Source organism: Eutrema salsugineum, unplaced genomic scaffold (assembly GCF_000478725.1).
Source record: "Eutrema salsugineum unplaced genomic scaffold, Eutsalg1_0 scaffold_2, whole genome shotgun sequence".
Classification (NCBI taxonomy): Eukaryota; Viridiplantae; Streptophyta; class Magnoliopsida; order Brassicales; family Brassicaceae; genus Eutrema; species Eutrema salsugineum.
Window position 1 is genome coordinate 14,625 of NW_006256829.1, and position 12,863 is coordinate 27,487.

The 12,863-nt window shown below is 42.4% G+C and overlaps 5 protein-coding genes across 6 annotated transcripts; 4 read left to right on the top strand and 1 right to left on the bottom strand.

Moving 5' to 3' along the window:
- Positions 1 to 1,678: 1,678 nt before the first annotated feature.
- On the top strand, positions 1,679 to 2,730 carry LOC18019214 (protein LURP-one-related 8). Of its 2 annotated transcripts, none has more exons than XM_024156460.1 (3): positions 1,679 to 1,826; positions 1,908 to 2,145; positions 2,249 to 2,730. In XM_024156460.1, exons 2-3 carry the CDS (start codon positions 1,915 to 1,917, stop codon positions 2,579 to 2,581), a joined length of 564 nt encoding a protein of 187 aa, XP_024012228.1. In that variant the 5' UTR covers positions 1,679 to 1,826; positions 1,908 to 1,914; the 3' UTR covers positions 2,582 to 2,730. The 2 variants fall into 2 exon arrangements, with proteins under 2 accessions (XP_024012228.1, XP_006398550.1); XM_006398487.2 differs by having other exon boundaries at positions 1,726 to 1,826; positions 1,905 to 2,145.
- Positions 2,731 to 3,988: 1,258 nt separating this feature from the next.
- On the top strand, positions 3,989 to 4,429 carry LOC18017625. Its single transcript, XM_006398488.1, has one exon. The coding sequence runs from the start codon at positions 3,989 to 3,991 to the stop codon at positions 4,427 to 4,429; it is 441 nt and encodes a 146-aa protein (XP_006398551.1).
- A 484-nt stretch (positions 4,430 to 4,913) lies between these two features.
- Positions 4,914 to 7,010, top strand: LOC112086715. Its single transcript, XM_024156082.1, has 3 exons — positions 4,914 to 5,156; positions 5,262 to 5,955; positions 6,115 to 7,010. The coding sequence occupies exons 1-3, from the start codon at positions 4,914 to 4,916 to the stop codon at positions 7,008 to 7,010; spliced, it is 1,833 nt and encodes a 610-aa protein (XP_024011850.1).
- A 564-nt stretch (positions 7,011 to 7,574) lies between these two features.
- On the top strand, positions 7,575 to 10,364 carry LOC18017626 (protein PIN-LIKES 6). Its single transcript, XM_006398489.2, has 9 exons — positions 7,575 to 8,078; positions 8,176 to 8,255; positions 8,340 to 8,464; positions 8,554 to 8,675; positions 9,001 to 9,231; positions 9,329 to 9,403; positions 9,518 to 9,618; positions 9,699 to 9,751; positions 9,837 to 10,364. The coding sequence occupies exons 1-9, from the start codon at positions 7,884 to 7,886 to the stop codon at positions 10,145 to 10,147; spliced, it is 1,293 nt and encodes a 430-aa protein (XP_006398552.1). The 5' UTR covers positions 7,575 to 7,883; the 3' UTR covers positions 10,148 to 10,364.
- A 24-nt stretch (positions 10,365 to 10,388) lies between these two features.
- On the bottom strand, positions 10,389 to 12,380 carry LOC18017627 (E3 ubiquitin-protein ligase Praja-2). Its single transcript, XM_006398490.2, has 2 exons — positions 12,217 to 12,380; positions 10,389 to 12,055 (listed from the first exon to the last, which is right to left on the bottom strand). Exon 2 carries the CDS (start codon positions 12,027 to 12,029, stop codon positions 10,542 to 10,544), a length of 1,488 nt encoding a protein of 495 aa, XP_006398553.2. The 5' UTR covers positions 12,030 to 12,055; positions 12,217 to 12,380; the 3' UTR covers positions 10,389 to 10,541.
- Between the last annotated feature and the right edge of the window lie 483 nt (positions 12,381 to 12,863).

A 12,863-nucleotide genomic window follows, 5' to 3' on the forward strand; every position in this document is an offset into this window, starting at 1 on the left:
CCACAACATCATCGAACTAGCATAAATTGGTTTTAAGAGATCTAATCCTAAAGCAAGCCCAAACAACACATATATAAATATATATATATATTTACTTATATATAAACACTTCATTCCTAACAATCAATCACACAGCAATCAAGGGTAACCCTACAAACAACTACACAAGCAACGGGTCCCTAGACGCGGCAGTAGTGGGCTGCCACATGGGCCCCCATGCCTCACCCGGAAAGGCAACCAGAATAATCTCATCCAATGGTTGGCCTATTACCATACCCATTAGTCAGGTTCACTCTGCCAGTCACATAGACTGATCCACAGCAATCACCGAGACAGGCTATGACACTAACGGTCACTTAGACGGCTGCTCATAGCGGTCTCACCAGAAAACTGTACCCAGTGGTCCCTTTGGACGGCTCAATAAACAGTGGATCGCTAATCCACTCCAGCGATGGCTCTAGCCGTGCCTCACACGACAGCGATAGCCAACAAACAACACTGACTCCTGCCTCCAGGAGCCAGGGGTCCTATCAGAGATCTATATGCACACTCATCCATTTCAAAGAATCATCCATTTCTTAAAGGTCCTTCCATTATTAAGATGCACTTTCGGTGATACCAATTGTAACAAAAAGGAACATTAATCAGGTTAACATCACACAATCAATATTTTAAAGTCCAATAAGTTTAGATCCAAGTTCAGCTTAATTATCTCATTCCACCAGCAACCAACAATCATCAAAAAACAGGCAACACAGATCCAGGTCCTAACAATTCTAACAACCCTAACAAGCAGATCTAAGCCTGATCTAAGAAAAGACCACTTAAAAGACAACCATGCATATGTAAGAGAGGATGAAGCCACAGAGCCCTCACCTTGGCTTAGAAGGCTGAGAAACAAGAGGAGGAGGCAAGGGAGAAGGAGATCTAAGAGGAGATCCATCAGAATCAGCTCCCATCTCACCCAAAGGAGAAGGAGGCGGCGCAGACATCTCAGCTGGGCAAGGAAGCTTCGGCGGCGAGAGAGGCTTGGAGGATGGTGGCGGCCACGGCAAGGGGAGAGAGAGGCACGGCCAAGAGAGAGAAAGAAGAAGAAGAAAACGTAGAGAGAGAGAGGAAGAGAGCAGCTCGGCGCAGGGAGGAGAGAAAGAGAGAGGAAAAAGGTGGCTATGGTTTATTAGGAGCTTAATGAGGGTTTTAGGGATTTAATTAGGTATTTATATAGAAGTTAAATAGATGGGTTGGGCTTAATGGGCTCTTAGAAAAAAATTAGGAAATGCCCCATTAAAAAAGAAATAAAAAGAAAAGGGAATAGAGATGGTTTAATTTAATAAAACTGGAATTAGGAACTGGTAATATCCGATATTTGGTTAACCAAAAGTCGGGATGTTACATTGCTCACAGTCGATATATATATATATATGTATGGCCGGATGGTGACAAGCCGACCTTGGCCAATCCAATAGACAATAGTTGTATCCTAATCAAGCTAGTTAGGTTAGGTTGGCCTTGTTAATTAAATAAGCGAAAGAATAACTTCTTTAAAAAGAAAAAAAGCAACAAAAAAAAAATTCTGAAGGAGTGGCTGTAGGTGAAAGGGGATAAATGGGTAATCTTGAGCCACGCAAGTTCGAGAGACAGGTCATATCTGTAATCTGTAATCGGGCACGTACGGTGTAAGATAATAAAGAAAAAAGAAGACAAGAAAGAGTAACCGAAAGAGAGATGAAAGGGTAGGACGTGGTGGGGTCCCTTGGGGTTGTTGGTGAGAGAGATGATGATATATTATAAATAAAAAGGGCTTGTGCCTCTTGCTCTACTGTTTGGTAAGCTCCTCTGCTTGCTTTATGAATTATGATGATGATCTCTCCTTGAACAGCAACTCATAGTAAAGAATTATATAGCAGCAACAGAATGGCAAAGGTTCATCCCAAGGGCGGGAACAATCGGTCACTAGAAATGGGCGGCGAGGCGTCTGTGTTAACGGTCTGGAATAAGTCACTGATGTTCAACTGCAACGGCTTCACGGTGTTCGATTCCAAAGGGGACCTGGTTTTCCGAGTGGACAACTATATGCATGGCAGCAGAGGCCAGATCCTTCTCATGGACGCCTCCGGGAAGCCTCTCCTTACCATCCGCCGCAAGGTACTTCACATCTTTTTCAACATACACACACACACTAAGTCTAGGCAGCTATATCTGGATCATTACATATATATATTCATGGTTTTGATACACACTGACACAGAGGCTGAGTTTTGGAGATTGTTGGTTGGTATGCGAGGGAGAGACAGCGTTGAAGCCACAGTTAACGGTGAGGAAGTGCCTCAACATACTAAAAACGAAGAGATTGGCCTACGCCACCAGAACCAATTCCCAAACAACAACATACAACATCCAAGGATCATACTCGGGGCGCCATTGCGTGGTGTACGACGCAAACCAGAGGAAAGTGGGTGAGCTTATAAGAAAAGAGGGTGTGGGAGACGACGTGTTCCGCCTCGTCGTCCACTCTTCTCTCCAATCTCCTATCGCCATGGCCCTCGTTATACTCCTTAACCAGATGATCGGCGGCTCCTAGACACTTTAGTATCTTTCCCATATGTCTAACTGATAACATATTAATATATACTGTATTTGTATGTATCACACCAGCCTCTCCGTGTTATTGTGCAACTCGACACACACTTTACCCATAGTTAAAGAATAAATGTTTGCATATCACTAAAGCCCAAACAACAGTGATCAGATTAAAAAAAAAAAAATGTAAACTGTAATTCTGAACGACTACTTTACAAAAATATTGCTCACGTCTCCGCTAATTTATTTAATTAGGGTGGATTCATATCGCAACATGCATTTCTCCGAGTGAAGATGACTTGCAAGGAAGGAAAATACAAGGAAATCCTACCAGTACCGACAATCCTATTTGTTGAATACGCAATCCTAGTTATGAATTAGACCTTAGTTAAGTGGAATTTGAGGCCTCTTGGCATGCGTTTTCCGCAAGTCCACTGCAGATTAATCAATCATCTCTGGATCAAAATTTAGGAGCCCAAGCAAATCAACTTTGAAAAATTATCTATTTTATTATATCAAATCAGTGGCACATTCAATACAGAGACGTTTTCTACAATAGAAAGAAGAATCTATCTGAAACTAAAATAGAACCAAATACTTTGTTCAAGTCCTAAAAACCTTATTTTTTACGTTAAATATGCGCCCTTACTTTCTATTGACAAAAATAATAAGTCTGCGCATGCTTAACTTTTCTTGTACCTCATTAAATCTTCCAACTAGTTTTTGTGCTTTTCTTCTGAATATTACCTCCAACCGTGCTTCAATATATATATTCATACAAATTTTAAAGCCGGCATTTACACGAAAGTAGCAATATTCCAACTTTTGTTTCATCAGTTTGTTTCTTTTTTTGAAATTGAATTTATCTAACTTTACCCTTTCAAAATTAGAAAGAAAGAAATTCTGAAGAAAAATAATTGATATGTGACAATTGACATGTGATATATGCATGTGATTCCACAATATATATAGGTGACCAATGATTGATGGGGTCAGCTAGCTATTATCAGAGTCCAAACTATAGTATTAAAGACTCTGATTTAATTATACCACTAATCCCCCGATCACATCGAGAGACAAGAGCTTTGTTTTTTGTTTTTTAGTTAAAAGAGAGCTTTGATTTGATCCGACGATAATAAAATACATATATCCTCTTGACTAATCCTATATAATTGTATCAATAGTAATATGTATTCACATGCACATATATGCTCCCCCTATACATGTACGGTGTGAGACTGTGAGTTGTGAGCTGCGAGCTAGCTGTATCAATTTGAATCCATTTAATTATTGTTAACCAAACAATCAATGATGGGAATCTGCAGGAGCAAACGAGCAGGAGATAACATCTTTTCTATATTATAGCTAGAAGAGAGAGTTTTGGGAAGTGATCCGGTGATGAAATAAGATGGACCAAAGAGAGAATGAGGTGGGATGGATGAATGAAGTCTCGGATGGTGAATCTTTCATTGAAATACAAATCAACAAACCAGCAGCCGGATTGAGCATCTTATCATCATCATCTTCTTCTTCTTCTCCATCTCCCGGTGATGACAAGCAGGCGACAGCGATCTTCTCATCGACCTCTAGCTGCTTCTCTGTATACAGCAGTGCGACGAGGTTGATGGTGAAACTGGGGTGTTTGAGTATAGTGGGAGTCATAAGGGAGAAAGTGAACGTGGGAGAGAAGTGGGTCCTCAAAGTTATACACGGACGACGAAACAAGAGCTCTCTTCATTACTACTGCGAAGGCAGCGCCAAGTACAGCGAGGAAACATTAACTGACGACTCCCTCAAGGCAGCCATCGCTTACTGCAATGCCTCCTCTCTCTCCCGTCTACACACTTAATACCCTTTCTTTAAGTGTTGTTGTTGGCGAAAGAAGATCTTACTTATAATGTATTACATTGTAATTAAATTTACCACATGAAATTTCCATGAAATCTTATATATAAAATAGATGTGTATATATATAGTCAATCTTAGAGTAGCATTCGGTTCAAAAATTTGGTTGACTAAATTTACCACATAAAAATCCATGAACTTTTGCTTATCTCTCACGCGGGCTGTAACAGAGGAGGAGATCAGGAAAACTGTTTTCAAAATGCCATCAAATAAGTCACCGGTCCGGATGGCTATACATCGGAGTTCTTTAAAGCGGTATGGCCAATTGTGGGTAAGGATTTTACCGTAGCAATTCAGTCCTTCTTCACTAAAAGTTTCCTTCAAAAAGGAATTAACACGACAATCCTGTCTTCACTAAAGGTTTCCTTCAAAAAGGAATTAACACGACAATCCTGGCTCTAATCCCGAAAAAGGAGAACGCCAATTCCATGAAAGACTACCGTCCTATATCGTGCTGTAATGTTCTTTATAAGGTGATATCCAAAATCCTCGCAAACCGTCTAAAGACCATTCTGCCGAAATTCATTGCTCCGAATCAATCAGTCTTTGTAAAGGATCGGCTTCTAATTGAGAATGTATTATTAGCGACTAAATTGGTGAAAGATTACCACAAAGAGGATGTGAGTCCAAGATGTGCCATGAAGATAGACATATCCAAGGCGTTTGATTCGGTTCAGTGAACTTTTCTTCTGAACACTCTTGCTGCGTTGAATTTCCCGGCGCCATTTATACACTGGATCAAGTTATGTATCTCTACGGCTTCATTCTCAGTACAGGTGAACGGGGAGCTTGCTGGATTTTTCAAAAGTGAGCGCGGTTTTCGGCAGGGATGTGCTCTTTCTCCGTACCTCTTTGTTATTAGCATGAACGTATTGTCTATGCTTCTTGACAAAGCGGTCAAGCAACGGCGGTTTGGATACCATCCATCGTGTAAGAACATGACTCTTACCCATCTCTGTTTCGCCGACGACCTTCTGGTATTCACGGATGGAAAATTGAGATCGATGGAAGGGATTATATCTGTTTTCGACGAGTTTGCAAAGATGTCTGGCCTTAATATCAGCCTAGAGAAATCTACTCTCTTCATGGCTGGCTTTTCAGATCAGACACGCGCTTCTATTGGTCAAAGATTCCCGTTTGCGACTGGAACCCTCCCTGTTCGCTATCTCGGATTACCTCTCACCACCAAGCGTATGACGAAATCAGATTATCTGCCATTGTTGGAGAAAATTCGAACGCGCATCAGTTCTTGGAAAGCTCGATTCCTCTCATTTGCGGGTAGGCTTCAGCTTATTAAATCAGTCATAGTCAGCACCACAAACTTTTGGCTGTCGGCTTTCTGTCTTCCGGGTGAGTGCATTAAGGAGATTGAAAAGCTATGCTCTGCCTTCCTGTGGTCGGGGCCAGAACTAAACACACGGAAGCCAAAAATCGCATGGAGAGATGTCTGCAAACTTAAGGAGGAGGGTGGTTTGGGCATTCGGCCAATAAAACAAATAAACAAGGTTTGCTGCTTGAAACTGATATGGCGAGTTCTTAACCCGCAAGCATCACTGTGGGTAAAGTGGGTTCAAGAGTATCTCATACGCAGGAACTCCTTCTGATCTATTAGGGATTCAACATCTGCAGGGTCATGGATGTGGAGGAAGATCCTGAAGCACCGTGACATCGCAGCTCCGTTTTACCGAGTCGAAGTAGGGAATGGTCATTCATCTTCATTCTGGTACGATAATTGGTCGCCTCTAGGTAGACTGATTGACCAAGCTGGTGATGGTGGGTTTATTGGTCTGGGAATTAAGCAGTTTGAGACAGTGGGGTCAGTGCTAAGTACCCACAGGCGAAGAAATCACCGTAATTCCGTCTACAAGGACATCGAAGCTGCCATTGATGTTCTTCGACAAAATCAGAGGCAGATGGAGGATAGGAAGCTGTGGAAGGGAAGAAACAATAAATTTAAGTCGAAATTTTCTACCAATGAGACCTGGAATAATATTCGACAACTGCAGGCCCGAGTTGAATGGTGCGACGGAGTTTGGTTCTCTTACGGAACTCCCAAGTATGCGTTTATGGTCTGGCTTGCTATTCAGAATCGCTTAGCCACAAAGGATCGTGTTTCGAGCTGGAACCCAGCTATAAACACAGAATGTGTCCTCTACAAGGATCCTCTAGAAACCAGAAACCATCTCTTTTTTTCATGTCCGTATTCAAAGGAAATCTGGAGAAATCTGGTGCATAAGCTGCTTGGAGATAGTTTTACATACGATTGGGGAGCTAACATTGTTTTGTTGACGGATGCTTCGCAAGATTCAACACCATTGTTTCTCTACCGATATGCCTTTCAAATGACGCTGCACACCATTTGGCGTGAAAGGAACAAGCGCTGTCACGGAGACCAGCCGTCGACAACATCTGCTCTCACCCGATTCATTGACAAAGGAATCCGCAGCCGCATCTCGTCCATCAGAATGTCTGGAAGTAACAGATACGATGATGGTCTTGTGTGCTGGTTCGCAAGTAGAAGTTGATTGGGACATTTATTTAGTGCTCTGCTTTTCTTAGAATACTCTGTTTTGCTCAAAAACTAAAAAGACAGCAACATTCATTGTACAAATGGCTTTTTTTATGAATAAATTTTACATTCTTCAAAAAAAAAAAAATCCATGAACTTTTGAGTTATGGTGATAATACAATAATAACACTAATAACAAGTACTAAACGACATCTAACGAATTCAAATATTTGGGTGTGCAATTCTGGTTATGGATATGCAACCTTATTTATTTCAACATTTGAAAATATCTCCGCTGGTTGATGTAAAAAGTAATATAAATAAAGTACTCTCCCTTACCAGATATTCTGAGATTGGTCCAAAGGACAACCCACCTTCACCTTTAAATAGTTTCTTGAATTAGCTACCCACTAAAACCTAGTATGCTTTAAAACTTTTAAATTGCAAGTTAAGATATATATCCATTTGACCTTTACGAAGATGTACAATCCCAAGACAGCTTTGAATTGGTAATCTTGTTGATAAATCCTTTTTACAAGTTACTGTGTACTTGTAACTTTACACACTTGAGATTGTAACTTTACACACTTGAGAGTAAACTTCTTAAACCAAAAAAGGGAAAAGGTAACTGAAGCGGCCTTTTGGGCTTTAGAAAAGGAAAGGAGTAACATGGAAGGCAAGAGACACGTGGCAAGTATAACAGTTAGAGAGAGAGAGAGAGAGAGAGAATCTCGAATCTGTAAGTCGTACTAAGATCGAGAGAAGTCTAATGATTCCTCTCAATCATATCATCAAGACTCAGTTCTCTGTTGTTCTTCCCTCTCCAGAGTCCACCGTCAAAATCGCTGCTTTTGGTTTGCGTTGGGATTAGGGCTTGACACTTGACAGAATGATAGCGCGGATCCTCACCGCCTTGGCCGATTCCATGGAGATTCCCGCGGCTGCCGGTGAATCGGTGCTGGGTACCATCAAAATCGCCGTGATGCCAATTGCTAAAGTTTTCACCATGTGCTTCTTGGGCCTTCTCATGGCCTCCAAGTACGTAAACATCTTGCCTCCCTCCGGCCGCAAACTCTTGAACGGGGTAATTAATTCGTCCTAACTTTTACGCCCTTTGCACAAGCCGAGTGTTTTTTTTGTTTTTTGTTCTCAAGTTTGAACCTTTTGTCCTCTTCATACAGTTGGTATTCTCGCTTTTGCTTCCATGCTTGATCTTTTCACAGCTCGGACAAGCCGTCACTCTCCACAAGATGCTTCAGTGGTTTGTCCCTTGTCTTTAGCCTTTATTAGACCGTATAAAGTAGGTCCATAACGCGTCTTCTTTTGGGCTGTCATCTATCGTCAGGTGGTTCATTCCGGTGAATGTCGTTCTTGGTACAATCTCAGGATCGTTAATCGGCTTGGTTGTTGCTACCATTATTCGTCCGCCTTACCCTTATTTCAAGTTTACAATCATACAAATCGGAGTTGGTTAGACCCTTTTCCCTAAGTCACTTACCGCACCATCGCTTATCTGCTCCGTGGCTAGTTTCTCAGTTTATGTGCCTTGTTTGTTTCAGGTAACATCGGCAATGTGCCTCTTGTTTTACTAGCGGCTCTATGTAGGGACACCTCCAACCCTTTTGGTGACTCCGATAAATGTAGCATTGACGGCACTGCTTATATCTCTTTTGGTCAATGGGTACGCTTTTCTCTCTCTAAAACTGCCTCTATATTATACTATCTAGGCCATTATACTTGATAGAATCAGAGAATTAGCTTTGTTGTGCCTTTGCCGTCTTTTACAGTGACACAGTTTCTTGGCTTTTTTCTTCTCTGTTTCTGAGCTAGATGTATGAGAACAGTAACCGCATTGAAACTGTCTTACATAGGATCTTTAGTTCCACTCTACTATTTGTCATCAGTGTTTACGGAGTTGGATAGTGTTTTGTGTTCCCTCCTCCCGTTTCCATGATGATTCTCTCTCAGGGACTTTCGTTAACCACGAGGTTTAACGTTTATGTCAGGTTGGTGCCATCATCCTCTACACATATGTGTACCAGATGTTGGCTCCTCCTCCAGAAGGGTTTGATGCTGATGAAGATAGTCTTCCTCTGAAAAACCTTCCTGTAGATCCTGCTCCAGAGCAAGTCCCCTTGCTTACTCAAAATTACCCCAAGGACATTTCACCTGCTCAAGTTCGCCTGGCTGTACAGAGCACCGAACCTAGAGGAAGCGGGGATTCAAGGAAAGGCAAGGTGAAACTATGGATTTTAGTTTTCTTATGGTTCAGGAGTATTTTACCTGATATAAAGCTGGTCCTTACGAATTTGTACATTTTGCTCCGTGATGTAGATTACACAGATCTTTGTTTTCCTCTACGAGAAGTTGAAACTGAAGCAAATTGTCCAACCTGCAATAGTTGCTTCAGTAAGTATCTCGTCTGTTCTGTTCTCCTGTACCATCTGACAAGCCGATGAACAAGAGACCTTGTGATTGCCTTTCACCATGTAACTAATATAGACGTGTTTTTGTTTACTTCAGATTCTTGCCATGATACTTGGTGCAATACCGTTCACGAAGAAGTTGATATTCACAAATGGTGCCCCTCTGTTCTTCTTCACAGATAGCTGCATGATTCTTGGGTAAGCGCACTCATTATTTGTCTTCTGGAAAAACTGCTGCGAATCAATGATTTAATGACTGTAAACCCTTTGGCTATCAGGGACGCCATGATACCGTGTATCTTGCTGGCACTTGGGGGGAATCTCATTAATGGTAGGATAGTTGCTCTTTTCATACTGACCTGACTTTGTTTTGAACCCACCATATGTAACTTATTGCTTCCTTACATTAAATTCAGGACCAGGAAGTTCAAAACTTGGTTTCAAGACAACAGCGGCAATTATAGTAGGACGGTTGGTGTTGGTGCCACCAGTAGGACTAGGGATAGTGACATTAGCAGACAAACTTGGGTTCCTTCCTGCTGATGACAAGATGTTCAGATTTGTGTTACTCCTTCAGCACACAATGCCTACCTCTGTGCTCTCGGGAGCTGTTGCCAATCTTAGAGGCTGTGGAAGGGAGTCGGCTGCTGTGCTCTTCTGGGTTCACATTTTTGCCATCTTCTCAATGGCTGGATGGATGGTACTGTATATCAACATACTATTCTGAATTCTTCTTCTTCTTCTTCTTTTTTTTCTTCTTCTTCTTCTTCACGCATTTATCTGCCACTATACAAGCCTCTTAATATACTTTGGTGTAAATACAGGCACATCTTATATGTGCCTGAACCAACCAAAAGTCGTTTTCTTTCTTTCTTGTGTAAATGTGGGTTTATAACTCTGATCAACTAATGCCAAATGAGCGCACTTCCTTTTTCCTAAATCAAGAATATTTGCAACACACAGCACAACTTGGGTAAACTTCAGTTCAATTAACATGTGGAAACAGCATCAGGTCAATATTCATGAGATGAAACAGAAACAGAAACAGAAAATTAAGCATATTCTAAGGTCTGTAAAATAATACACATTCTGGACGAACACCTGGAACTGGTCATCAGTTGTCAGAAAAACGGAAGCCATCTTCTGGTTCTGTTCCCCCTTTGGTTATGAGAGATTACTATATCCCTCCTCTGCGGGTTGCTTAGCCACATTGCCAACACAACGCCCACCAGACTCACAACTGGTGCAGCAGCCAGAAACAGCCATCTTCCTCTGCTAACTCTGCTCACACTAGCCCCACTCTCGCCTCTCTCTAAATGTTCTTCTTCCCCCGCTTCTGTGCCATCATCAGCGGAGGAGCTATCCTCGCTCACATCCGAAACATCCCGCTTTTGCGCCTCGTAATCTTTATCATCTGTTGGGAGCTCGTACCGGCAGAGTGGGCAGGAGTTACGGGAACTCAGCCAGGGTAGGATACAGTGAGCATGGTATAGATGGAGACACGGAAGCTGTGTGGTTTCACTGCCGAGGGTGAAAAGCTCCTTGCAGACAGCACAGATTAGGCCCTTCATTACATGCTCCTCTCCAATGATAACCCTTGGAAGATTCCTGACGCATGACACAGATGCAGGTGGTGCACCTCTTCTTGAATTGTCAGACTCAGCAAGTTGTTCAAGCAGTTCTTCAAAGCCTCTCTCATCAAGATAATCCGAAACATTTGCAGGATAGGGAGAGAACTCCATATCCTCCAAACCAGTGAAGATGTTGCGAGATAACGCCTGCCTCCTCTCTATAATTCTTTGACGAAACCCTCTCTCTAGCTCAGGAGAATCAAACCGAGTCATGGAGCTGAAGCTCTCACTTGGACTAGCCAAATAATTTCTAAACCGTGGTCCTGCAACCCCAGATGGACCCGCTGATTCCTCCTCCCATTCCCTGTCTTCATCGTCTGAGTTCCACTGGTTCAGACCGGCATGCATCGGGTCTATATCAGTGTCAAAGTCAACGTCGCTCCTGTCGTCTGTATGAACAAAGATTTCCGCATCCAGGAAGCCATGCCTGTCCGGGGAAGCATCAGACTCTCCACCGTAAGCACTAAAAGAAATGGCATCATAATCACCATGGGAAAATCTGTACAGGCTAAAACTAGCGTTTGATTCGGTTTCGCCATAGGAATTGTCAAAATCTTCACTTTCAGATTCTGAGAAAATTCTCCATCTTGTGGAACCACTTGGAGTGGTATGAGAGCTAGTTTCATTACCATGAGCCGTTCCCGTGGTCAGGCTTTGTCTTGCCATGCTTATCAAATGTGTGAATTGTTGGGTGGAAAGATCAGCGACGGATTCAGAGTTGCCGTGCGTACTTCTCCTTCGCCTCCTCCTCATCCTCCTAATCCTCCTCCTAGCCGTCTGCCTCCGGGTAAATGGAGGCGCGGGGGTGCCGAAATCTTCAAGCAACAAAAACTTACAGTCTCCACATAAGCTGAAGATTTCAAGATCGTCGGAAGCAGATTGAACGACTCTTCCACACAGATTACACGCCGAAGATGGGATTAAATTGCTACCCATGGGATGATCATCACCAGAAGGACCCTGAGGTTGTGATTCCATCAGATCCAAGGCGGCAACTTTGAGGTCTGAAAAGCATGAGCAAGCAACAAGGGTTAGATCACACATACGAAGATGGGATACATCCACACCCTCTGTCCAATTGCTCGAATATCTCAGAAGAAGAAGAAGAAGAAGAAGAAGAAGGCCAGATAACAAAAAAAAAAAAAAGATGAGGTGAAAAGATTACCCAAGGAAAACGCCGGATCTTCAGAAAACCTAAGAAGGGGTCATCTATCCAAGCAAACAAAGATGGTTTCGGTGAGGAAGATGCAAGAAAATGGCAGAAATCAAAGTTGGGATTCAGAGGATTAATTTATGGCGGAAAGGGGTCAACAACGACGACGACGGATGGGGGTGTTGTGTAAATTTCTCAGGGGAGACATTCCATTTTTTTTATGTTTTTTTTTTTTTTTTGCTTCTACGTTTATCTAAAGGGAGTCAAAGTCTCTGAATCATGAAGAGAGTCTCCTCCTGCTAATTTTGCTGATTCATGAAGAAGAGGGAGGGCCTGAATGCCCAAATTGGGTTCTCTTTGAGCTGCTATAGTTAGTTGTCGTTACACACACTTTGGTTAAGGAAGGAGGAAGCAGGTGAAATGGTGTCACAGAAGGAGTCGGAAATGGAGGCGTACAAGTCGCTGCATTCCAAGCATCGTAAGCCCAAACATGTCGCTAAACCATTCAAGGTAGTTCAAAAGGCCACTGCTTGCGAGCTTTACACTTATCTTCCATATTACTACAAAACAAAGATCTGATACTTATGAGTTCAAAAGGTCATTGCTTGGGGCATTCATTGAAGATGTTTCCACATTGAGACTGTAATGAACGAAGATGT

Bases quoted from the DNA above. Each gene is read 5' to 3' on its own strand.
- LOC18019214 (XM_024156460.1), top strand. From the start codon at position 1,915: ATGGCAAAGGTTCATCCCAAGGGCGGGAACAATCGGTCACTAGAAATG. The intron at 2,146-2,248 runs GTACTTCACATC...ACACTGACACAG, and splicing joins TCCTTACCATCCGCCGCAAG to AGGCTGAGTTTTGGAGATTG.
- LOC18017625 (XM_006398488.1), top strand. From the start codon at position 3,989: ATGGACCAAAGAGAGAATGAGGTGGGATGGATGAATGAAGTCTCGGAT.
- LOC112086715 (XM_024156082.1), top strand. From the start codon at position 4,914: ATGAAAGACTACCGTCCTATATCGTGCTGTAATGTTCTTTATAAGGTG. The intron at 5,157-5,261 runs GTTCAGTGAACT...TTCTCAGTACAG, and splicing joins TATCCAAGGCGTTTGATTCG to GTGAACGGGGAGCTTGCTGG. The intron at 5,956-6,114 runs GTTTGGGCATTC...CAACATCTGCAG, and splicing joins CAAACTTAAGGAGGAGGGTG to GGTCATGGATGTGGAGGAAG.
- LOC18017626 (XM_006398489.2), top strand. From the start codon at position 7,884: ATGATAGCGCGGATCCTCACCGCCTTGGCCGATTCCATGGAGATTCCC. The intron at 9,232-9,328 runs GTGAAACTATGG...TCCGTGATGTAG, and splicing joins GGGATTCAAGGAAAGGCAAG to ATTACACAGATCTTTGTTTT. The intron at 9,404-9,517 runs GTAAGTATCTCG...TGTTTACTTCAG, and splicing joins AACCTGCAATAGTTGCTTCA to ATTCTTGCCATGATACTTGG.
- LOC18017627 (XM_006398490.2), bottom strand. From the start codon at position 12,029: ATGGAATCACAACCTCAGGGTCCTTCTGGTGATGATCATCCCATGGGT.